The 26,290-nt window shown below is 45.7% G+C and overlaps 1 protein-coding gene across 2 annotated transcripts in view; it reads left to right on the plus strand.

Annotated features, from left to right (window-relative positions):
• The window catches only part of BCR (BCR activator of RhoGEF and GTPase), a 122,642-nt gene that overhangs the window by 12,046 nt on the left and 84,306 nt on the right, over positions 1 to 26,290 (plus strand). The window contains exons 4-5 of one of the 2 annotated variants that reach the window (XM_065417579.1): positions 7,575 to 7,594; positions 21,010 to 21,031. The exons of the other annotated variant lie outside the window; for it this stretch is intronic. Coding sequence (XP_065273651.1) covers positions 7,575 to 7,594; positions 21,010 to 21,031 — 42 coding nt within the window. The remainder of the gene's footprint in view (positions 1 to 7,574; positions 7,595 to 21,009; positions 21,032 to 26,290) is intronic. 2 annotated transcript variants of the gene reach the window in all.

Below are 26,290 nucleotides of genomic sequence, written 5' to 3' on the forward strand. Positions count from 1 at the left end.
AGGTTTCTGTATGAACATGGGTTTCTCCGAGTGTGGAGTCCCTTGCTGCTAGCTAATCATTATTCGGTGTCTGGAGAGGGGAAAGGATAAGAATTCCCGAATGCTGGGAAGCTGCTTTTAGCACAATTCTAGGTTTTTGGTCCTTCAATTGCCTGGAGGAAACTAAACTGCAGCCCATGTGAACAAGGTGACATAGGCGCATCATCTCCCTGAATATGCTGGGAAACCGCAGTGATTTTTTTTGTAGGAAGATCCCATGCACGAACCTGCCACTCTGACCCTCGCAAATCTGAATTTATTCTCCGCCTCCACATTTAGTCAAATGAATATGTTTACCTTAGTGACTTGATGGCCCATATTGCTTACCATTGAAGTAGGTCTTCTGACTTGGTTAGAGTGTAAATGCAGACAGCACTTGAGATCCACAGGGTTAGTATCCTCGTATGTATGCTCAGATACGCACTTTGAATGTGTTCCAGTCCTCATGAATTCTGAGCTGCAGTGGGGAATTTCACAGGGATGTCTGAGGTTGCACTAGAAAGACAGTTTGGAAAGCAGATTCCTGTGCTAAAGTCCAAGAGAGCCTCCCAGTGCCCCAAAAAGCAAGGCTCATTTAGAAGAAACAGCTCCCTGGATCTGTCCACATAAGGCCAGGCAGGATTCTATGGGTCAAGTATAAGGAATCCTCTTAAAATGCATCTGAACCAGGTGTGGGCTACTGAAGGGTGGCCTTGGAAAGGAGGTTTACATTAGATGTGTGTTCTCAACCTGGGGGTCATGAACAGGAGTCAGGAATTCGCAACCACCACAGCCTTCCCATCTTGCTAAATGGGATGAGATTCTTGAGTAAATCATGACTAGATGGGGCGGAGTTTCCAGAAGGGTCCCAGTATGGATGAGGGCGTCCCAGTGCAGCCTCTGCTGTACGGAAACAATTGGAGAAAACAGTGGGGATTGTTCTTATGTTTGCAGTTGTTGTTGTTGTTAGTTAACACATTTACACACGCTGATGGTCACCCCAACTGAATCTCTTTTGAAGGACGGGCATGTACTAAACATCTGCTCACCAGGGACTGGGACGGATCCCCCAGTCACTTCAGTCAGCTTTGCTCAGGGCTCAGAGCGGTAACTAGGAGTTTCTGTATACCTGCCTGAGGTTGCAAAGTGAGATGCTGGGCTTGATGTTTAACTCCTAAGCCCGTGTGTTTAAAACAAACAGCACCCCACCCCCAAAAAACCAACAACACTGTTCATTCTACTTGTTTGTAAATGGTTTAAAAGTGGAGAGCCTGGTTTGCATCTGTATCACCCAATTTCAAAAGCCATATTACAGCCACTATGGTTGGAAGTTGTAGCATAGACCGGTATTCTGAGAGCCCTGCTAGGCAGGCAGTGTCAAACACGTTCCTGATGTAATGTTTCTCGGCCTGTCTGAGAACTGTGTTGAGTGCTCACGTGCATTTGCTGTGGGTACTATGGAAACACCAACCCAGTTTGGAAAGCATTTTTTGCTAACACTTTAACACTTGTCAGCATAGATCTCTACCCACAAATATCTTGAGGCTGATGACCCCAAAAAAAAAAAAAAAAGTCTGTGTGCTTACAAACATACAGTGTTGTTCATACAACTCTTGCAACGTGCTTCTCTAATTGACTTAATCTTGAGATGTAATTTGAACTTTCAATAGATTTACATTTTTTTAAAGTACACTTTCCTTATATAAGGAGAGCTATGTTTCTGTATTTTGAATTATTCTTTGTCTAAGAATAAAACAAGGCACCATCTAAACTGTAAGCAGGATGGTGTTTAGGCAGCATGCTCTAGACCCGTTCTAACATTGTTTGGTCTTAGTCTGTTTTGATGTGACTGACTGTGTTTATAATCATGTTAAGCTAATGCCTTCACTCTGCCCTTGACCAGCTAACCCCTATATGTTTGAGCCTTGACCTTTAAATAACATGGGGCCATCTCATCTCACCCACTCAGGCAAAACTAACCCATGTTATAACATGGCTAGTGTGCTGCTGTGTGTTAAGTGTGATGTTTAAACACAGTAAAATTTATACTGCAGATAGGACCGAAGTAATTCAAGTTTTAGTCCCCATCTCCAGCTTTATTACCTGTTATGGTCTGGGTTTTCCCACTTCATGTCTACTTTGCTTTATTATCTGCTGTGTGAACAAGCTCCATATATGCTTTGAGAGTGAGAAAACAACAACAACAAAACAAAGCAGTCAAGGCCAGGGTGGGAACTTCAGAGGTTTGTTTGATTTCCATGTGTTCACTGTGCAGATGTACAGTGTTTAAACATTTTAAAGTTGCTCATTTTTAAACCATTTCAAAGTATTTTAGTTTGCTATTATTATAATAACCCATAGCTAGATTGGCATTAAAATCTGTTTCCTTACTGAATTTATTTTCCCCTCTTATATAGGGTTAATCATGGATTATTATTTTTTAAAGAGCATATGAGCCATCTCGTTTGTTCTTTGGTTTTTTTTACATTGGATGGAGTAGGGAAATAGACATAGTTGCCCAGACTATGGAAACAGATAGAAGGAAAAAATTAGGTCAAATTTTGTTTCCTCCAACCTTGAAGGAATCTCCTCTAAAATAATTTCTAGCTTGTGTGTAGTGCTTTTCATCCCAAAGTGCTTTAGAGAACAGTAGGTCGATATCGTTATCCCCATCTTACAGATGGGTAAGCTGAGGCCCAGAAACCTGCACAGGGTTAACCCACAAGCGAGTAGGTGAACTGGGAATAAAACCTTGGTCTCCTGAACTGCAGTCCAGCGCACTTTCTGCGGATCACACTGCCTCCCAGTGGAAAAGGGATTAAGCTTGTCTATAGCTATGTACAAAGCCCATGCATCGTTTTGACATAAAAAAAATTGTCAAAAATGATGATCCCTGGGTTTTGGTGATTCTAATACTCGTTGCAGACTGGGGATGGGTAGCTCTAGTCTGTGACAGAAAGCCGCATTGGCACTCATCTGGTAGTTAGTTTCTGTAGAATGGAAGCTTTAGTTTTTTTAAAAACAAATTAAACTTAAGGCCTGTTCCACTGGGGCTCCTGCCAGGGTTACAATTGTGTAGACTGGGTTTTTGTTTCTAGTTCTTTTATTGCAAAGAAAACTGTCACAAATAATTGCAGAACTGCTTCTGCGGAGAAATAATAGCTCTGAAAGGTATGAACGGCTCCTCATCTCTGTTAGCACCAGCTCCTTTACAGTCTCTCTGCCGCAGCCTCACTCCTTCTGCCTTCCATTTTCTTCTTCTCTCCTTCCCTCTGCTATCTAGTCCTAAATCCACGTGCTTATTAATTGATCCCCACTACCTTCTTCCCCTCAATGTGCCTCCCCCCCTAAATAATTAAAAACAAAAATGCAAAACTCACATGGCAACCATCCCTCTAGTTGTTCTGCTCGAGTGTTGCATCTCTTTCCCTCCCACCCTTTGTCTCTCTTATTTAGTTTAGATTGTACAGTCTTTGAAGCAGGGACTTTCTTCGATTACGTGTTTGTACAGCTCCCAGCATCACTGAGCCCAATGTGGGACTTTTAGGTGCTAGTGGGTGTGCTAATAATGGGGGTGTTGATGTGCTATAATGATGAGACTCTCTCTCTCTCTCTCTCTCTCTCTCTCTCTCTTTTATATATAAAATATAGAATCAACTTTGTTAACAATTTTATGGCTGATCATCCAACTTCTGTGGGGTTGGAGAAATTTGGAGCAGAGTATTCTTTCTGCAGTCAGATCCCTGCTTATAATGGCTTGATTGGCTGGTGTAGGGGGTGAAAATGTGTGTCACTAGGTGTTCAGGTTTTATAGATGATTAAATAGAATCCACCTATATATCATTTTGTCTAGTATCAGTTACAACCTCCAAGGGAAAAACAAGTTTCCAGGTTAGCTCGGGGCATCATTCAAAGACAGACCAGGTGGTATTCCCAAAGCCCATGTGACTGACTCTTCTTTCTCAGCTGCCCATTGAAGTATTTTATAAAATTTTTTATTACATCAGCAATATTGTGTTGGGTGTCTATGTCCAACAGAGGATGCCATTATCCCTCTCTTCCAAGAATAGAAAGACCTCCTGGCTCCTGCTTGAAAACTGCTTAGGTCAATAAACCATCTAGAAGGAAAGCTTGGGGTGGATGCTGGATCAGCACCACCTTACGAGGAGACTGGATCACCTTGAAAATCTGATTAGGTAGGTCTTCTTGGGTAACTTACACTCTGTTCCTGTGTGCCTAGGAGAGGGGAGGGTGGTGAGGAGTTGGACTTGCTTTATTTTTAACATCTGATGTAATTGCTGTAATAAGCACTCGGCTGCAGCATTCTGTCTCCCATAGCTGCACACTACATGGACAGTTTCCTTAGTTGAGCATTTTCATGCAGAGAGCATTGTGAGACCCTCCTTCATTGGTTTGCTGGAAAAGACAGAATTTTACCTTCCTGACCCCAAAATGCAAACAATCCTTAGCAGCAGCGTCACTCATCTGATATACTAGTTTTAAAGCGAGGAGGGGAACCACAGATGTTCAGCAAAAGCAGTTGTAAAGAAACTTTAAAAGCCTTCTGTTGCTCTACCTGTCCCTTTAAAACATCCCTGCTTTCACTCTACCTCTGTCTGCCTCATTCAGGTCGTTTCCATGACTCTGTCAAGATAAACAGTTCCATTTTGTGGACCCTGACGGCACAGATGTTTGTGAGCTGTTCTGCTTTGTACTGCTATATGCCTAATGTAATAGTAGCCAGGTGCTGGGTTCTTGGCTTTTAATATGTCCTCTGCTCTTTCTGTTCCCTGCCTGGTCTACCCACATGGAAAACAATGCCCCACCCTGTTGACTCATCGTGACCAGAACACTCCTCCATTCCTGAAATAGGATTAATATTGGAGGCAGTTAATCAGTTCTAACATAAAGATGGGGCACTTTTTTCCCCTTTAGGGTGACCAGATGTCCCGATTTTATAGGGACAGTCCCGATTTTTGGGCCTTTTTCTTATATAGGCTCCTATTACCCCCCATACCCTGTCACGATTTTTCACACTTGCTGTCTGGTCACCCTATTCCCCTTCCTTTTTTACATAGCTTGTTTCTACTTATGCTGGGCTTGAGAATCCTGTTTTCCATATGCTGTTGCCTGGGGCCGTCTGCCACAGGCTCATTCCCTTTTCTGGTATTCTCTTAAAGGGCTTTTGCAACAAATACAGCTGTTGAAGAAAAAAACTTGTATGCAGAATGATCCTTTTAACAACAGGTTTATTTTTATACTGTATCAGGTGCTTAAGTGGCTTTTGCTTCATTTAGAATTTCCTAGAAGATGAATCCAAGTGGAATCTGCTGCTGTCGGGTCCTCTCAGGTCATGTCTCAGCACACACTCAGGAACTGCTGTGCTGTGCTCAGGGCAGGGGCAGAAGGGGAGGGCTCATCATTATTTAGTGGTAGATGCAGGGAGTAGCAAGCTGTTTACCATGAATACCATGCTGTTGGCTGCATGTGGGTCTTTCAGGTCAGACTTTGAGGTCCTGTTTGCTCTGCTAGGACTTTAAAAATGCTATGTCTTTTTTCATAAGAATGTGGGTTTGTCCTTGTGCTGTATGTTGTGAAGGCACAACATGAGGGAGAGGCAAGCTCTGGTTGCTCACTCCAGAGGTGGCTGCATGTCAGTGGTGCTTTACTTACGTATATGCCTTATTTTGTTTTGGAATCAAAGGACTGAGTCAGGAGAAATGTCAAATATTAATAAAATATTGGTTTTAAAAATGCACAAAGTGGCACCTTTTTTTCTTGCTGACAGAGGTAAACAGAACCCTGGCCCTTACCATCAACGTGTGGTGCAGACCTGTTGTAATGTCACACTTTTGAGCTCTTGCAAACAAGTGTATCCTGCAAAATGCTAGAGCTGGCAACGAAGTAGTCAGCCAGTTGACTGGGAAGGAACAGTACAACCTTGAGCAAAGCACTTTGGAATGTAGCAGGTTCCTGATAAGAGGAATTGGGTGGGCGAGTCTTTTGCAAGCAGCCCTTCCATGGAAGGGCTGTGTTTCTAGGGAAGCAGTGCACTCTCCTTTTTTAAACGTTGGTTAAGGAACTATAAAAACACTGAGCTGTTTGGGATTTGTGGGAAGGTTTTGCTGACCCCTTATGAGCTGGGTGTAGGATTTTTATCTACAGTTGATGTTACAGAGCTTGACTCTTTTTTTTTTTTTATTTTTATTTTTTTTTATTGGCTTTAAAAGGGCAAATAAAATCATCTTATGTTGATCTAATGCATGTGTGAGGGAGGAAAAAACAAGTCAGTCTGAGAATGAGCTCTTCCACACACGAAAGGAAGAAGACACTATATAAAATTGGTTTTGGGGGGGGGGGAATCTTCCCTGTCACAGTTTAAGAACAGGTAGCACTTGTATAACAACACTTGCCAGGAACTGCACATGCCTTAGAAAGGCTAATTAATTAAGCTTCACAGCCTTCCTATGAGGCAGGCATTGTTTACATTTTAGAGAGTGGGGAACAGAGGCTATGAATGAGTTGCCCCAAGATCATACAGAGTTTGGTGGAGCTGGGAATAGGACTAAGTTCATCTTGCTCTCAGTTCTGTTCCCTAACCACAGGACCATCCATCCTCCCCTACCTAGGGTAGAACCTGGATTCTATCTGGGGTTTAATCATAGTTTGCTCCTATCCAAGCAGTGTTTAAACTGAGTGAATCTCGGTGTTGTTTTAGACAGGTCTGTTTGCGCCTCAGAGTGGATAGGATGTAAAGACAACAAGCTAACTAAGTCTGTATAGCTGTTCAGCCCTTACACTCTTAGCTAGCGCCAGTTCTGAAGCTGGCTTGTCTTGTGGATATCTGTCCAATTGGAACCTAAACCGAGACCACAACTCATCCACGGCGGCCCCTGAACAGCTATCTTTGCTTATTAATGAACACAAGTGGATTGAAGGCAGTGTGCTAGAAACGGAAGGCTCTTTTATTTCATTACTAGCCTGCTTATCTATGAAGCTGTTAGGGTCAGGAACCAGGTCATCCTACATGTTTGTACAGCACCTTGCACAGTGGGGCATAGCTCCTGATTTAGGCCTTACTGCATTTCTGTAATACAAATAGGAAGATTTTTTCTTGCTTTTTGTCTTAACCAGTGTTCAGTTGTGAGTGCAATAATACTACTTTGCGATTAAAGAAGTTATGTGTCAATGGAATATTTCAGGGAAGTCTAGGCTGTGTCGTCTCTCCCCCCCCCCCCCCCCCCCCGAGTTTGCTTAAGAAATCAAACCAGTCTCCAGTTGGCTACAGTGAAGGAGACAGGAATTAAACAAATTCCAGTTTTCCTGTGCTACAGGATTGACTTCCAGATTAACCGGCTCTTCTTATTTACATTTCTCCAAACGCAGACTTGCATGTTGTTCTCAGTGCTTAAGAAGGTGCATTTACAGCAAAGGTCAGTTGCATTTCAGCCTGGGTTAACTTGTCAGGGTTCTCCCTGCCAAAACAAAACTCCCCTGAAATTTAGAAAGCCCTCCAAATAGGCCTTGTTAATGTTCATTCTTACGTGATCAATGAGGTCATGGCATGGCATCGTCAGTCAGCCAGGGAGTGCAACTGTACTGTGAGAACAAATGGGGTGGTTCTCAAACCCATCCATCGCTTCCACCTTGGCTGAGTATCATAATTTATTGCAGCAGCACCTAAAAGTCCCAGTCCTGGACTATGACCCCATTGTGCTAAGGGCTGTACAAACACAGAACAAGAAGACAGTTCCCCCTCTGCAGAATTTAAAATCTAATAAGGAAGGGTACATATAGTTCTCTTCTCGCTTTGACCTGAGTGACCCTCAGGTCTGTCACTTGCTCTCTCTCACAGGCATTCTGACCACTAGGAAACCTTGAGTACCACAGACTGGCCTCTCGTGGGCTGAAAACACCAACAATGTAGGACTCCCCTTCTGGCTCGTGTGTTATATGATACAGCCATTCTTGACAAAGGCACTGGTGACACCCAGTCACTTTCTAACGCTGCCTACACGAGGAACAGGCCGATATTTGCCATGGAGAAATTGCTTACACCTTCAGCATCAGCACCTCTCCTCCCTCACCTCTGCATCCTATTCCGAGCACTCTGACACTTCATTGTGCACCTTACCTCTAACTTCTGCCATGGCAGACAGTACCTGCATCTTAGCTATACCTACATCTCCTCTCCTCTGGACTGCTGCCATTCACTTGTTTTGAGGTTCCCTAAGGCTAAACCTACTGCTGCACTATCCCTGGAAATGGAAACGCATCCATCTCTACACTGGCCCCAGTCCTTAGACTCCATACCAAATCCCCCTCCAGCTATTCAAGATCTTGATACGCTTACTTGCTCTCCTTGCCATTCAGTCTCCTCGCCTCCCATTCTCCTGCTTCTGACCTACACCTCTCCAAATCCCGAACTTCTTTCTTCCTGGCCCTGTCTCTTCTCCCGGGCTGACCCCCACTCTGCACCTAACTGACCCCCTCATTCCTTTCAGATCCCTTTTCAAGGCCCATCTGTGTGACTCTTATCCCTCTGGCTAATAAAACAATTAAATTCTGCTCATTTTCTGGGCCTCTCTGTCCCTGAGCTCACTCACTGTCTGTAAAACTGAATTTTTTTTTTAGCTGACCTTCACCCCCTGTTCCACAGCATGCTGCAGATGCTGCTGGTATGGTGTGTTCGAATCTGCATAGTTCATGCTTTGAGATGGTACAAGACAGTGATACTCTCATAGGAACGTTGCTGTACAAAAGATTGAACTCTGAGAGGAAGAGCCACTGCACCATGATGGTTGTAATAAGGTAGCCCTTCACCTGTTCCCAGACAGCCATCCTGCTGCCCTCGCCCCAGTTCCCGCAAGTGTATGTTGTCCCTGTGGGCTGCCACACCTGAGTGCACATTGTGGAAGAGTGGATCAAAGTAGGGGATACAACACTTGGCAAGAAGCAAAACCGCCTGCTTGCCTGAGCAGGTTTGTGAGGTTACTGTGGAGAAAAACATAGACTAGTTTATTAAAGAGGTGGCCTGTGGCTGGGCTCCTTGAGGCTGCTGCCAGCGTAGTGCCTGGAAATACATTATAAACATAGCGCCTGATTCTCCTCCTGCTCACACCAGCAACTCCATTCATTTCAGTGGAGTTACTCCTGACTCTTAGCGGCGTGAGAGAGGGGACAGAACTTGGCCCACACTCCTCAGAACACCTTCTAGTCAGCAGCTTTGTGAAGAGGGTGTCTTGCCCTTGGCCCCTCCATCTGCCCTAAAGGGTCCAGTGGCATCCCAGCTGCAAGAGGCGCTCAGGAGGCTAGCCGAACAGTTGTTCATTTTGTCCCAGGATGAACTAGCTGTGGAGGGTAAGCGGCTGTCAGCAGCCAAGATGAATGGACTGCTTGTTTGCTCCATTCAGAAATCCCTGGTCTGCAGCGGAGGTCAGAGCCAGGGTATGTGCTGGAGGAGAATCTATGCTTACAGAGAGCCTGCTTTGGGAGTGTGTGTGTAATAGGGTGCAGGAAGCTTGAGGCAGAGATGAGAAGACATTTAATCCCTCATTTGCTGAGCCATAAAGGTTTGCATGGTATCAGGCTGTCCCTGTGCTTCCCTCCTGCTTTAATGACTGTGATGATGACTGACAAATGGAGGAGGCAGAACGGTGAAAACAGGAAACATAATCCCTCAAAAATAATCTAGTGGGAAAGGGAAGGGAGCGATCATAAAAGTAGGCTGGTCCTTTAATTATGGGCCTGCTTGTATGGAGGTGGTGACTTAGCATAAGGCACCACCTGTGTTCTCCATGGGGCTAGTGCAGCATCCTTTGTTCTCTGTGGGGTCTCTCCATGGTGGAAGTATCTTATGGTGGAAATCACATTCCTTGGTGTGGGGCCACTGCTAACCACGGATTGCAGGAGTGATTTGAACTTTAGAGGTGTTGGATAGAACATAAATGATCTGGAAAAAGGGGTAAACAGTGAGGTGGCAAAGTTTGCAGATGATAACTATCTTGAGTAATTTTGTAAGTCCAAAGCTGACTGCAAAGAGTTACAAAGAAATCTCAATGAACAGGGTGACTGGGCAACAAAAAGGCACATGAAATTCAATGTTGATAAATGCAAAATAATGCACAGTGGAAAACATAATCCAAACTATACTTACAAAATAATGGGGTCTAAATTAGCCATTACCATTCAAGAAAGAGAACTTGGAGTCATTGTGGATAGTTCTCTGAAAACATCTGCTCAATGTGCAGCAGCAGTCAAAAAAGCTAATAATATTAGGAACAATTAGGAAGGGGATAGGTAATAAGACAGAAAACATCATAATGACCCTATATAAATCCATGATATGTTCTCATCTTGAATACTGCGTGCAATTCTGGTTGCCCCATCTCAAAAAAGATATATTAGACCTGGAAAAGGTACAGAGAAGGGCAACAAAAATGATTAGCGGTAGGGAACATCTTCCATATGAGGAGAGATTTAAAAGACTAGGACTTCTCATCTTGGAAAAGAGATGACTAAGGGGGGGGGGGAGGGATCTATAAAAGCATGAGTGGTGTGGAGAAAGGGAATAGGGTAGTGTTATTTACCCCTTCACATACCACAAGAACCAGGGGCCACCCAAGGAAAATAGGCAGCAGGTTTAAAACAAACCAAAGGAAGTACTACTTCAAAAAATGCACAGGCAACCTGTGGAACTCATTGCCCAGGGATGATGTGAAGGCCAAAACTATAACTGGATTTAAAAACAATAGATAAATTCATGGAGAGTAGGTCCATCAGTGGATATTAGCCAAAATGGTAAGGGATGCAATCCCATGCTCTGGTTGTCCCTAAGCCTCTGACTGCCAGATGCCATGAATCAAAACAGGTTCTGGTCAGGCCTGCCCTGTGGTTTCCCTCCTCCTTTTATTGGGGCTGGTTATATCTGCCTTTAACTTCCCTTCCAGAACTGGTTGGTTCTGCTTCATCCTCCATAAGGGGAAAATTGCAGTGTGAGAAAGGAGAAGAATTAGGTTAAAAAATGGAAATAACTAACTAAAAAATTGTGAGTTCACTGCAGCCCCTACTGTGTTGCTGATGGAACTCTGCAATATCTGTGCTTCTCCATCCTCCCTCCCAACTTCCTTACAATGCCAGCCTGGAGGCTGCTGCTCCTGTACCCCACAGACACAGAGTCACCTAAAGAATTGGGTGTTAGAGCAATGAAGGCTCCTGCTGGGAACATGTGTTTTAAAAGCACCTTGTTCACTGCTCCACAATGCTGTCTCCTCTCTATAGCATTCCTTGTCATCACATTACTAGGCCCAGGTGGAAGGATGGGTTTCCAGTTCAACTGAGACCTGCTCTACTCAAGTACCTGAGGAGGGAAACTTTAGAATATGCCTTGGCTTCTCAAGAAGGGGATGGTGTGGCCCAAGAAGGGAAAATAGGCAGTGTGGTGTAATGGATAGAGCACTGAACTAGGACTCTGGAGATGTGGGTTCTGTTCCCAGCTCTGACGCTGGCCAGCTTGGTGACATTGGCAAGTCACTTCATCTCGCTGTGCCTCCATTTCACCATCTGTAAAATGGTATCATGGTACTGACCTCCTTGGTAAAGTGCTCTGAGATCTACTGATGAAAAGCTCTATATAAGAGCTAGGTATTATAATGGAAAAGAGAAAACCTATTCTAATATTATCATCCTCTGTGGACAATGTTGAGTGTATTTGACCATGCATCTCCACCTTTGTCTGGAATGGCCAGTGGGCACCCCTGAACTCCAGCCACATTCACTGGCTGTATGTTCCAGTGTTCTGATGATTAATCTAGGGTTGGTGTGGCTATCATCAATTGCATTGTATCTAGCTGTGGCTCTTGTAACTGTATGGGGAAGGGAGCTATAATGGCTGAGAGATGTCTTTCTTGAACGGTTAGGGAAAGTTTTATGAATGAGTGATCTACGTTCTAGATCATTCTGAGGTTGGTATTGATTTTTATGAAGCAATTGCAGCATTGAAATGTGGATGTGTATTATATTAGTAGTCTGAGTTCAGACTGTTCGATGGATACATGGGCTGCGGGTGATGGAAGAGAAGCAGTTGAAATTTGGGATGGGAAACTGACGAGAAGAGTGTAAATGGGGTGTTGAATGACTTTTTCTACTTATTTCCTTGTTTCTTATGTCGGGGATTGGTGAGCTATGAGTCTATAGCAATCATAAATCAAAGTTAGTGAAGTTACTTGTGAAGGAATTTCCTTTTTTTAATAAGTGCTGATAGCTATCAGCGTTGTTATGTATTATATATGTCTCAGCATACAGGGTGCCGCATAGCAGGTGTCTCCCCTGGTCTCTCCTCCCCATAACCCTACTTCCACTCCTGTGCTCTTCAGAGCTGCACTTCTCATCTATGTTTGTACTGTACCATCCCATCCCATCCCATCCCACTTCTAGAGCCCATTCCCATAAGCTCTGCTGCCCAGACTGCCTCCAGGGCTTGCTAGGGATATGTGCAGAGAACAGCTGGTAAGTCTGGCTGACTGCTATAAAACAGAAGCAGTAGACTGATCTGAGAAGTTCTGTCTGCTAATCTTAACCCAGCTCATTTATGCTATCCAGAACGAGGGACTCTGTGCTTAATTTTTAAAATTTCAAAAGACGCTTAGATTTCAAAAAGGGTGGGGTTGGTGGGGGTCTGTGTGTGTGTGTGTGTGTGAGAGAGAGAGACTGGGAATTTGGGGGATAGTGGTGGTTTTGTTAGAAGAATCCAAAGAAGTTTGGGGGAAATCGGGGCACAATTTCCAGAAGGAGCATGTTTCCTCTGCTGAAGTTAGTAAATGTTATCTAGACACATTATTTGGGTTATTCCATTGTCCTCCAAAGAATTATTGTGCCAGGTTTGGAGGCGAAGTATAATCCTTAAAATGTGAAACAAAGGGAGTTTGGTCCTGTGCTACGTGCATATCTCACTGTCACCCTAACTAGGGAGTTGCTACTGCTGCCCTATAATATGTTCTATTAATTACAGCTGAGAGCGCTTGAGATGGTTGTGTGTGCATGTTCCTTTTCCCATCAGCCATTGCTCCCTTTTCCTGCCTTTTAATTTGCCACGTGTCCTGTCCCACCTCTTCTGTGGTATGTAAACACGTTGCTCACACCATTACGATATTGGCTGGCTGCCTTGCAAGCCTGAGCTCTTGGCATCCAGCATAAATGTGCCTGCATGGCAGCCCATGGAGCTCCCAGCTTGTTCCAGCCTTGCAATTGTCTGGCCTTGCCAATCGCTGGCTAATGGACGCTGAGAGTTACTGCAGTTGACTAGGATGCTTTCATTTCCCTTGTCCCTGAAGGGTTATGGACAGACAAGGCTTTGAATGTGCTTTTTTTCCAACCTTAGCTGAACTTGGAATTTCCCCAGGTTTAAAAAATAGCCCTTGGAATAAATAACTGCAAGCTAAAAGGAAGGATAGGATGTCAGTACATGGGAAACTGTGTGCTTATTCCATAGCCTCTCTCTTTTTATTCCATGATTGCTGATGCTCTTCTCTGTTGGGTGTGTCGGGGAGATCACCCAGGGTTCCTTCTGCCGAAACATCTCCTTTTCCCTTCCCCTCTCCTGCAGCTGCCTAAGGACTGAGCAACACAAAAGATATCTTGTTTGCTTGTTCCTCGACCACAGCTGACAGCTCGGTTAATGGTGTTTAGAATCTTTAGCTGCTGTTGCTGCTGCAGGAGCTGTGTGGGAAACCATTCAAGGAATCAACCCCCCCTCTCCACATTGATGCTATATTTCTGGGCAGTCAGCCCAAGGACTCTTTCCCCCCCCCCCCCCCCCCCAGTGACGTATACCCCTCAAGCTGCTGTGATCCAGCAATATTTCTTTGGCCCCAGAAGACTTCCCTGTCACTTGTTGATCTGCCAGGGGAGGTCACTATAGGATGGCGTGCGGGTGGGAATACCTTTGTCAACACTACACTTACGTTGTGGCAAGCAAGACTGAATTTATTGTTTAAGGGTGGGTTTTTATCAAAAATGCTCTGCGTAGACCTAACTCTGCTCTCATTGAAGTCAGTGGTAAAACTACCATTGCAGGTAGGCTAACACGGCGCCCTCTTGAAAATCCTACTCTTAGAATTAAAATAAAATACTCATGGAGATCTTCACTGCCATATGGCAGAGCTACAGGCTGAGCCTCTTGCTTCCTGGGCTGGAAGTGCTGTGGAGGCAGTGAGCTGAACCCTGTGGGCAAGTGAGCCCCTTTCATCCCTTCAAAGTGTCTGCTCTGGAGGATGTCAGGTTTCATCCTTCCATCATTGGCTAAAAAGGTGGTAGTAGCTACCATGTATGAGACGGGGTCGGGGGGGGGGGCAATTGTGTAAAGCAGAGGAGGTTTGCAGAGGATTCTGATAGGGATGTGAAGGCGCTCTGGGGGAACAGGGCCAAGGTAAAGATCAGCTCATCTTGCGTAATACAAGAGAAGCAGTTTGTAAAACCTGTTTGGTGCTGCAGATCTGCTCAGCATGTGCTCTGCGGTATCTGATTATAGAGGGGTGAATTAAGGATGGAATGGGGCCGTGACACAGAATTCTCTGTCTGAGCCAGCACCTTATCGTTATTTGAACATGGATCTATATTTATGAAGCTTGAGCGAGAATTACTACTTTGACGAGTGTTTATTGAATGCTCTGAAGATGAGAGACAGAAATGAATCTTCTCTTATTGCTTTTGTGTTTTCGCTGATAAGCTCCATGCATCATCTGCCAAGAAATTACCAGTCAACAGCAGCGAGCAGAGACTGGCTTTCTGCTGGTGTTGGTGATAGTCTCTGGCTCTTGCACATATACTATTGATAGGTTATTCTGGATTTGCTCAAAATCAGGTGATGGGATACGTTTTCTGGTTTGGATCTAGTTTTTCTCTTTGCTGATGAATGGAAATGACTGCCTGTAAAATGTCAGGTTCCCCGTGTCTTAGTTTGTCACCTCTCTTCAATGTGTGGCAGTCACACCTAGGATTGAGGCCTCTTCGCATTTTCACATCCTTAATGTGTACACTGCTGAAGTACTGTACATAAGGTGTCTCTAGGACTCTTCCCCCCCCCCCCCACCTCCCCAGGTTGTAGTACCTGGAAACTTTTGCAATAGGTGAAGGAATCTAAATCTGTTTGTTGTGTAAACTTAGACAATCCTGAAAATGGCAAATCTTTATAGCTGTTTGGCTGGCATTTTTGGGACACTGCCTGCGTGAAGCTGGCGAGAGTAATGCCTTGTCAAATGCCAGCTCTGTTGGTGGGTGTATGGGTGTGTGACTCAGGCACAGGGACATGTGTTTCATTTATGTGTATGTGTTCGAGAGTGCTTCTGGGGTGGGGGCAGCTGGCATTTCTCTGTGTATGGGACATGCCAGGTGGTCGCTGGAAGAAGTGTGATCAGTAGAACTCTTTTTTTTAGCCTGCACCTCATTTATAAAAGGTCTGCAACGCTGTGATCTTTTTATATAATCTTCCATCAAGATGAACTCTGGGGTCTGTTCAAAATGCAGCCTGGCACAGCTGAGCCGTTGTGTCAAAAGTGCACACCTGTGTAAACTTCAAGAGCCATTTGTTCCTTCCTGCTGACAGAAAGATCCAAGGATGATGTACTATGCAGAAGACCTAGCGGAAGCCCTAAGGAAAATGCACCCTGTCTCACACTGCATCTGCAAAGCTTCAAACACCTTTTCACTTAGCTTCGGTTCAATTGATGGGAGACACCAAGGAAGAAGTTTGTGTTGTTTCCCCCCTCCCTAACCCCCAAGACAGGAAGCAGAGCGGAGTAGAAATCCAGAGGTGTGGAGCTTGGAATTGTCATTTTTTGGAGGAGTGGGCACTAATAGATCCAGCTTCATATGTGTTGATGACTAGTGGTGGGAGGGGGTGCTGTGAGGAAAATTTCACCTGAGGCTCAAGTCTGAACAAAATAGTCTGAACCCTCATGGAGCAGGGTTCTGTTGTAGGCATTCAGGCTTAATCCAGATTGATACCAACTATGCAAAAGTCTCTAGCTGTATTTCTTCCTTCCATGCAGCAAACGCATATATAGAATGCGCAGTAAAAGCTGTATAAGCTGAAATAAGACACTGTCATACTAAAGGCAGAGTGTATGATCTGTTTTTACTGAACTTGATTTTAAATTGATTTAGATTAAATTGGTGCAACATTCTTATGCAGACAAATCCTGAGACAGGATAGTGGTTGGTCTGGGACATGCTATGGAGGGAGGTTTCCATGGATGTAGCTATCAGCTTTTAGCTATTATGAAGCTGGATTTATAAACTGAAATTAGCAGAATAGCTTGGAATAGTCTGTGCCTTTTATTTTACTTTGAAGTAACATTTCCCTGCTGAGCTGATCTCATTGGCTTATGGCTTTGTCAGCCACTAGTACAGGGGTCGGCAACCTTTCAGAAGTGGTGTGCCTAGTCTTCATTTATTCACTCTAATTTAAGGTTTTGCGTGCCAATAATACATTTTAACGTTTTTAGAAGGTCTCTTTCTATACGTCTATAATATATAACTAAACTATTGTGGTATGTAAAGTAAATAAGGTTTTGTAAATGTTTAAGAAGCTTCATTTAAAATTTAATTAAAATGCAGAGTCCCCCTGGACCGGTGGCCAGGACCCCCGGGCAGCGTGTGTGCCACTGAAAATCAGCTTGCGTGTCATAGGTTGCCTACCCCTGCACTAGTACAAGGGCCATCTTCAGGTTGAAGATGGGAATTGGGTTGAGGGGTGATTTGATAAATGACTCTGGGGACATCTTGGCAGCATAATTTGACTATTTACATGTGGGTTGACTTCTTGTTCTGGTGCAACGAGGCACTATTTTCACACTGCTGTCTAGTAGGAATGGCCAGCTGTTCTGACTTCCCCTTTGGCCTGTATTCTTCACTCTGGAAGTGTAGTTGGGCCTCTGTGAGAACTAAAATTGTAGAAACCTTTTTATTAGTTTAATATTTAATCCCAGGTGGCTAAGAAGCTGCATGTAAAATTTTTGGAGTCGCTCTCTCTTTTTAATGGCATTTAGTCTGTGAATCTCTAAATTTTAAATTAATGGAGATATCCTATCTTCTATAACTGGAAGGGACCTTGAAAGGTCATCGAGTCCAGCCCCCTGCCTTCACTAGCAGGACCAAGTACTGATTTTGCCCCAGACCCCTAGGTGGCCCCCTCAAAGATTGAACTCACAACACTGGGTTTAGCAGGCCAATGCTCAAACCACTGAGCTATCCCTCCCCCCTAAATGGCCTGTCCTCAGCTAGGATGCTCCTTCTTTGAGGTGGCATCCTTCCTTTTTGGTCTAAGTTGGCTCTGGGTGAGTGATCTTCAGAACCTGCTCCATGGCTCCCTCAACTCCCCCTTTCATAAATCAGTTTACTTAAGCCCTTGTGGCTCTTCCATTGTCCTATAACCTGATGCTCTCCTCCTAAGAGGTCAGAGGGCAAAAGAGGTTTTATCATAGCCATAATCCCCAGGCAGCTGGTCTTTCTGGTGTTGAAAAACCATTTTGTACTCCCCAGGAGGCTAATGTCTTCAGAATTTGGTGAATAACTCTGTTATGGCTACAGCTGTAATAGGTTGTAATTGCAAACAAATACGAGTTGGTGTGAGACCCCTCTTTTGTGTGTGTGATGCCCTATTGGTAGGGGTGGCTGTCTAGCCTTATGCTCTGTGTTGCAATGATGCTGAAAAGCACCTTTCCAAGGAAACCTGACTGTCTCATGGACTTAATGCAAGATAGATAGGGCACTCTTCCTTACTTTCCCCCTCCTAGAGGTGTAGTTCTGCCCTTGCTGTGAAGAGGGAAGATGAAGTATGGTGAGGTGCTGTGGGGCTTTGCAATTTGATGTGCTGTACTGCATGTGTGTGTTTATTTTTTGAGAGATTCATGAGAGGGACTTTTGCCATCCAGTCAGGGCAAATCCTTCCCTTACAGTTCATCAGGAGCAAAGTTTTCTTTCTAACCCATCGGACTCTTCCTCTCATAGACAATATCAAAAATTGTCAGAAGAATGTGAAAGTTGGATGGTTAGGTACACTAATGTCAAAATGATTAAGTTAAGGTTGACCATGTACCCTTACTGCTGGTTCCCTGTCTGTGTGCATTTCCTAGGGGGAGAGGGGTTGGTAGAGAAAAGGTGTACTATACATGAAGTGATTCAGCAAGGCACTGGAATGCTCTACCCCATGCACCATCTGAGCTTTGCAGGAGACGGCTCCAATCCTGTGGCCTTAGGAGCCATGCGCCTTTCACCTTCCAAAGTATGGAGGGGTTTGTGTGGAAAACTTTGTGCACCCTGAACATAAAGTCCTCATCTCCACCAGGCTTTCACCACTACTCATGGAAATGTTATGCCCAGAGGGTGTGATTCACCATTATGCAAAGGGGCAATGCCCTGCTTTAAGCCCTTGGCATATCCTTTCCAGCAGTGCAGTGGGCCCCTTCAGAACTTCCTTCATTGCTTGGGTCACTAAATGTTTGTTTGCACAGCTAGGTTATTCATCGATGTGTGTGCAATATGACCTTTCTTATCTGTGTACTTACGAACTAAATGAGTGTACAAATTGTTCTGATCATATGCAGCACAGTCAGGGGCTCATAATGCTGTCAAATCTCAATCATTTTTCAGCTGCTTGCCCAAGGGCACTTCTCTTCATTGAAGGCTATTTCCCTGCTCCGTTTTAATTTCTAACACCAGCACTTTCTGTGCCACAGCTGTTCAAAAAATTGTTGCAAGATTTTTTTATAACGGGCCAAGTGTATTTTAAATTTGTTTTTCCACTTTCCATGTACTCAAAAATGGCAGAACTGTTTTTGCTCACTGTAGCAGTGCAGACTCACCCCTGTGGTGCCTCCTGCTGGTCGTCCATGGGAATATGAGTCTATGAGAATTAGATCTTCCAGCGTCCTGGAGCGCCCCCTGCAGGCCAGTGATCCGCCTTGCCACTGGCCCCATGTCCCTCCCAGGACCCCGGTGTCCGTTTCCCTGGGTGCTGCCCCCTGGCAGCACCCCCACAGTTCTGGGTCTCCCCCTCCCAGGGGAACCCCCACCCACTATCCCCACCTTGCCTCAGTCTTGACTACTGCCCGGTCTCCATCTAGCCCCCGTTCCCTGGGGCAGACTGCAGTATCAGCCACTCATCACAGGCAAAGGGGTTCGGACCTGCTGCCTCTGCCTACCCATGGGCCGCCCCCTGCAACCCAGTACCTAATAGGTCTTACCAGGCCTGCATCCTGGGGCTTTCCTAGGCCGGAGCTCCCCGGCTCCCTTGGCCTTTCCCCAGCCCTGCTCCACTCTAGGCACTTAGTTAAGCTCCCTGCAGCCAGGCCCTTCTCTCTCTGAATGCAGAGAGAGACTCCTTGGGCTTCTGGCTTGCAGCCTCTTATAGGGACCAGCTGCGCCTGATTGGGGCGTGGCCCCAGCTGTTACTGCCTTCCCCAGTCAGCCCAGGCTTTCCTTCCCAGCCTCAGCCCTCTCCCAGGGCTGGCTCTAACTCTTTCTGGGCCGGAGCGGGTGACCACCCCGCTACACTCACGCTTTTCAGAAAAAGGAAATCACTTCTGAGGAGACCAAGACTGGAAATTTTAAGCCTGATAGTTGAATATTTCAGAAAGTTATGTGTGACTCAAACCAGGGACTTCGCTTAGAGATCTCAGCAACCTAGACCATAGCTGTTGCTAGTGCTCCAGCTATAATAGTTAATATCTGATAAGATGGAATTACTTGGATCACTACTGGAGAGGATCATCACAACAGTGACTTTAGCAGTGAATAACAGTTTGGAATAGAAAACAAAGGAGACTGCTCTATCCAGTTGAAACCTTAGATGGCATTTCTGGGGACCGAACAGACTCTTCCAGCATTGAAGCATTATCTTAGCTGTTTGATTATGACTTTCCAAAAGCTTGACAGTCTTTTGTGCTATGCTGCCATGTGCCTGATCTTAGAGATCTTTTTCCATCTGAAGCTGGGAAATCTTGCTTTGAACACCGTTGTTATTGCAGTTGCCATGTTGGCATCTGTCCCCTGGAGTGTGGCAGTAAACTTAAGCATCCTTCACGTGTACCGCTCTGTGGCTACATCTACACTACAGGGGGGGGTCGATTTAAGATACGCAAATTCAGCTACGCGAATAGCGTAGCTGAATTCGACGTATCGCAGCCAACTTACCCCGCTGTGAGGACGGCGGCAAAATCGACCTCCGCGGCTTCCCGTCGACGGCTCTTACTCCCACCTTCGCTGGTGGAGTAAGAGCGTCGATTCGGGGATCGATTGTCGCGTCCTGACGGGACGTGATAAATCGATCCCCGAGAGGTCGATTTCTACCCGCCGATTCCGGCGGGTAGTGTAGACCAGGCCTCAGAAGGTGAGAAGGGTGGTTGCTGAGATCTGGGTGGGTGGCCAGCTAGCCTTCTCTGTGTATCTCTCAAAATGGACGTTTTTATTATTCCAGGAAAAAAGTCTGTGGCAGGCACCAGTCAGAGCCCTGTCTACTAGGTACAGTATGAAAGCATGCTAAAAAATTGTACCCATTGCGATATAAATAGAGGGAAGCCAACAAGTCCAGAGTTTGGAATTCCATTTGGAATGTGCTTGTGCTGTCTCTATGCAGCATCACATGCTGTATGTGCACTGAATTACTTGCTTTTCACACACCCTTCCAATATACAATGCCATGATTTAAGAACAAAATAAGAGCCAGGACTTGGAATTTCCTGGCTTTCGTTGCCATACTATAATGACAGTTTATTTTTAAATCTAATTTTTGGCCCTTAATTTCCTTCAGTTTGTCTCTTTTTAAATTAGTCTTTAAACACTAATTTAAACACTAGCAGTGGATCAGACAAAACCGTTTTCCCCATCCATTCCGCTACCCGTACAAGCACCTTCGCTTCAGAAGTTTATTTGAGCTTGGACCCTGGGGCATGACCTCAAGGCTTGGCAACCTGCAGAGAGAGGAGTCTGAGCTAGGCCTACTGCAGAGCAGCACCGCGCATGTGGCTGCTCCTAGGCTGGCCTAAGAAGCTGCGTCGGTGCATGTTACTTTCCAAAAAATGGTTATATGCTTTAGCTATTTAAGCTCATTTTTACGAAAGAGTAGAGAGGTTTCTTCTGTCCTCCAGGAATTGAAGTCTGGCTCATTTCTAATCCCAGAATCTCTTTTGCATTGATTAACCCTTACTATTGAGTTGAGACTAGGGTGACCTGATGTCCTGATTTTACAGGGACAGTCCCGATTTTGGGGTCTTTTTCTTATATAGGCTCCTATTACCCCCCACCCCTGTCCTGATTTTTCACATTTGCTCTCTGGTTACCCTAGTTGAAACTCATCTAGGAAGCTTTTATTTCCCCCAGTTTCCCAGCTTTTGAAGTTTGAGATTCTCCTTACTTGTATTCTACTGTGGTTGGTAGACAACAGGTGGAAAATAATAAAGCTCCTGCCCTTATCTCTAGCTGACAGGACTGAAAGGGAGGGCTTATCTCTCCGCTCCATGTGTCCTAGAGGAAGCAGGACTGAAGCAGTGAATCCCAGCCCATGACAACAGGAAAACCCAGGATTCGGCTCTAAAGAGAGAGTGAGTAAGCGAATAATAACCCCCAAACAATTGGAATCTGTATAAAGTGGCCACGGTGCTATTTGTCATGTGCCGCGGTGGGGACAGTGTCCCAGCCACGTTCCCATTGCAAGCACAGGTTCCCAGAGTTTGAGCCCTGTCATGCTGAATTGGCACTTTGGCAGCAGAACCTTGAGGTCAAAAGATCATCTTTCTACAGAGCTTTCTATTTAAATGTCACCTGAGAAGCACACATGGTAGGCTGTAGTTTGGAGTAACACTGTGGAGATGGCTGGGCTCTGGAAGGCTGCCTGGGCGCGTGTACATGGAACACCCAGTTATGAGCTGGCTATGTTTTCTTGTATGGAGGTCATTGGCTCACGTTGCTGTGCCCTTGACAGCTGAATATATTGTTGTATGACAGAACATGATTCTAATGGTCATCGATGATGCGAGGAGTGTGAGGGGGACAGGTAATTAGTCTCTCATCCCTTCCTACCTGACAGTGCCATATCGTCCCTGAGTGAATTTCAGCCCTTTCCCAGGAATCGCTGATAATGTGCTTGCAGTCACATTGTAAGAGTGGCTTGAACAGAGAGCTCAGGAAAATGCGTTCATAAGCTTTAGGGTTTTTCTCCGACGCGTTCTCCCCTCCACATCCCGCTAAACAAGCTGCGGTTTACTTGGCATTGCTGCAGGGCAGGCTGTGGTTGTGGGACCATTCTAGGAAGGGGCAGATTGTGGTTTCACAGGTGCTTACTAAGTAGCAGAGTGTAGCGTGGAATTTCGCTTGGTGGTGATGAGGGGCTGGGAATGGAAGGGCAGAGTTTACAGTCTGGACAGGTCATGCTCTTAGCCTGAGGATACTAGCTTTGGTTTCACTTGTTTGCAGCTTCTTGAGTCTTCAGGCGATGCAACAAAGAGCTCATGCTTAGTAATGCTTGGGGGCTCTTTAATTACCCCAAAAAAGTCAATTTTTCCTTTATTTCCTTTTTCTTTAAATCATGGGTATCCTCCTCCTCCTTGTGCTGTAGCCCTATTTTCAAACACCAATCCAGGGCCCTTGCATCCTCTCAGTTGAACACCATCTGGGATTCTCTTCAGAGCCTGCGAGTGCAACGCCTCATCGGCTGCAGGGGGTCTTTGTCCAACAGTGTGAGGTGTACATGAGCCCAGATCCCAAATCTCCCACAGTGCAGAGATATCGCCTCTAGGACAGCCCATCTGGGTGCATGTGTGTGATGAATCTACTTGCTGAACCTATCTGTGTCTTCCTATTTAAGAGTAGGTTAGATAAATGTCTATCAGGGATGGTCTAGACAGTATTTGGTCCTGCCATGAGGGCAGGGGACTGGACTCGATGACCTCTCGAGGTCCCTTCCAGTCCTAGAATCTATGAATCATTCCCAAACCATGACTCTACAGAGCCCAATCCCATGGGTTTCCTCAAAGGTGGATCATATACAACAGCTTGAGCTGGGAGAGGTGGAGCCAAAGTTCTGATGCAGCGTTAGGGTTAGCAGCTGAGGACAGGGTTCCTTTATGAACGGTGGGAGGAGGAGAGGGCTGAAGGTATCCTGAATTTAGATTAAGTGATAGAAAAGTCATTGTCTTTATCATCCTCTGTTTCCATTGTTAAGAGTTGGCAGGACCTGAACAGTAGAGGACATAGGAGTCCTCTACTATTTTCAAGGAGTCTAAGAAAATTGGGGTCCTAAATCCTATTGCATTTCAGTGGGAGCTGGCCCTATGGGAGTTGGGAACCTCTTAGAAAATGTCAGCTATAGATCTTAATTAAAATGACTCTTAATGATTAGAACAGGGGTGGGCAAACTTTTTGGCCTGAGGGCCACATCTGGGTATGGAAATTCTATGGCACGCCATGAATGCTCACGAAATTGAGGGTTGGGGTGCAGGGAGGGGGGTGAGGACTCTGGGGTGGGGTTGGGGGTGCAGGAGGGTGCTCCGGGCTGGGACTGAGGGGTTCAGAGGGCAGGAGGGGGATCAGAGCTGGGGCAGGGGGTTGGGGCATGGGAGGGGGTCAGGGGTGCAGGCTCTGGGGGGCGCTTACCTCAAGCAATTCCCAGAAGCAGCAGCATGTCCCCCCACCCCCGGCTCCTACACAGAGGTGCAGCCAGGCGGCTCTGCGCGCTGCCCCGTCCGCAGGTGCCATCCCTGCAGCTCCCATTGGCCGTGGTTCCCAGCCAGTGGGCGCTGCGGGGGGCGGCGCTTGGGTCAGGAGCAGCGTGTGGAAGCCCCTGGCTGCCCCAATGTGTAGGAGCCGGAGGGAGGACATGCCAGTGCTTCCGGGAGCTGCACAAAGTGGGGCAAGCCCCAGACCCGGCTCCCTGCCAGGAGCTCGAGGGCCAGATTAAAACATCTGGACGGCTGGATGCGGCCCCCTGGCTGTAGTTTGCTCACCCCTGGATTAGAACATAGTGCTGCTTCCTGAGAATGGAGGCATGGGGGTAGATAAGTGCTTGTTCACTCAGAGTAGGAAAGTCATGGTTTCATCTGCACTGTGATATCAACCAGAGATTTGGGGGCCCACTTAAAACTTGGTTGTCCCCCAATACAGCTGGAGCGTGGCTTGGCTTTCCCATCTACTGTGTGTCTGACCAGTGTCACAAGGTTGGACGTTGTAGGGCTGTAGCATGGTTCTCAAACATGGTTTAAAATGTTGTTCAGTCCCATCTACACTGCAGGACTAGACCCATATGTTATTCACATTGGGGGTAGCTACCACAAGATGCAAGTATTCTGAGCAGTATAGCAGAGGTGGGCTCTCTTACTGTTGCAGAATGTGATTGGAGGGAAGTAGCTGTTGTGAGGGTGGGTGCACTCTGTATGGGAATATGATTTTGGAGATGCTTTGCTTATTGGCTCTGGGGTAATGCAGCATGGGTGGGTGCTTTCAGTGTGGCAAAGTGTGACTGGCCAGGGGTCAGTTGCACAGGAGAGGCAGGCACTCCTCTTCATCTCTCATTATGCTTTGTAGCTCTAGTCTCGGTTGTTCTTCTGCAGGCTGATGTGGAACAAATGACACGTTGCTCTTTACGATGTCTCAAAGTCCAAAGAGATTGTATGTCTGTAGTTCAGCCCTGCCCTTCTCTGCACGCCCTGTTGGGTGGCAGATCTGCCAGATGGTCGCTAACAGCCCATTGTGGCTCCTTCCTAGTACCAGGTTTTCTAGGATGGATGGTAAAGGATTTGTGACTACTGGGCGTGGCTGTATGGGCAGCCTTATGGTATGAGGCTTTGGCTTATGTGAGCCTCATGTGAGCCTCATGTTCTGCTGTTTGCATTTTTTTTTAACTGATTTCTGAATTGGGAATTAACGTTCATTAATTAACAGAGTGAATTAACATCTATTCCTACATGCTGCTTCACATTTCTCTCTGTGCTATCAAATCAGTCAGTCCCTCTCATACTTGTGACACAGGGTAGCATATATCCCTTACCAAAGCCTCTCATAAGCTTTGTAAGTTTTCAGCTGATGGTTAACCGAAGGTTTGTTAGGTTAATAGTTCTATTACCCTAAAAACTATTTTGCTGTCCTCCTACGGGCTCTTTCATCCAAGGACATCCGAGAACTTTGCAAATGTTAACTACCCAAGCCTCTAAACACTTCTATGAAGTAGGCATTATCTGTATTTTAAAGATGAGGAAACTGAGGTATGGAGAGACTGTGACTTGCCCAGAATCATACATTGAGTTAGTGGCCAAGGCAGGATAGAGCCCCGGGGTCCTGACTCCCGATCCGCTGCTGTAAAATCTATATAACGGTCTCTCTAGTCATGGCCTGCATGACTAGATTCTATTACATGCATCTTGATAAAAGAAAGGAAAGTTAAACATAATACAAATCAGATTTATTGAGCGATCAAAGGAAATGAGAAATTAGTGCTGTTGGATACTTTGTGCCTGTTCACATGAAGATACCTGGGCTGCTTCCCCAGCAGACAGAAAGTACTGTGACATAAAAGCCTAAACAATGAGGGACAAGAAGAGAGAGAAGGATTTTGCATCCTGAATTGTCCTAATAGTCTGTCTTGGCAAGCTCTGACAACGTGGACCCCCTTTATTTGTAAGGACACTTGCACAAAGCATTACTTTTTGTTGCGTTTCCTGTAGAGAGTTGAGAGGGATTGAGAGACTTTTTAATACAACTTTGCAATGCTTGGGCTATATGTCCTGGTGCCAGCGTGCCGAGCTAATCCCATACTCCTTCCATCAACCTGTCCCTTTGTGAGCCTGTCTCACTAGCTCACCCTTATTTCATGGTTTCCTGTCACTTTGCTTTTTTTCTGGAGTACCTTTCAGTACACCCCAGATTGTTCCAGCACGTGTGCTTGGTTTGTGAGGGGTATGTATAAATGTGCGGAGATATCACAGCCATACCAGAAGTTCCAACCTTGGCACTGTCTGCACAACTTACATGGAGAGATTCCAGGCTTTCACAACGATTAAATTGGGATGATGATGGACTTGGTAGAGAAGGAGTCAAGTGGCCTTCTTCCTTCTTTCCATTTTGTGTCATAAAATGGAATCTGAGGTTGCTCTCAGTAGGAAGGAGGCTGCTCACCGGGTACCACTGACTGAACAGTAGAGTCTGCTGTGCATGTCTGCAGGGTGCTGAGAAGTTCTTCGTTCTGATGGGGTTAGACTATGGAATAGTGAACTTGTGATGAACTTCA

Source organism: Emys orbicularis, chromosome 16, assembly GCF_028017835.1.
Source record: "Emys orbicularis isolate rEmyOrb1 chromosome 16, rEmyOrb1.hap1, whole genome shotgun sequence".
NCBI lineage: Eukaryota > Metazoa > Chordata > Testudines > Emydidae > Emys > Emys orbicularis.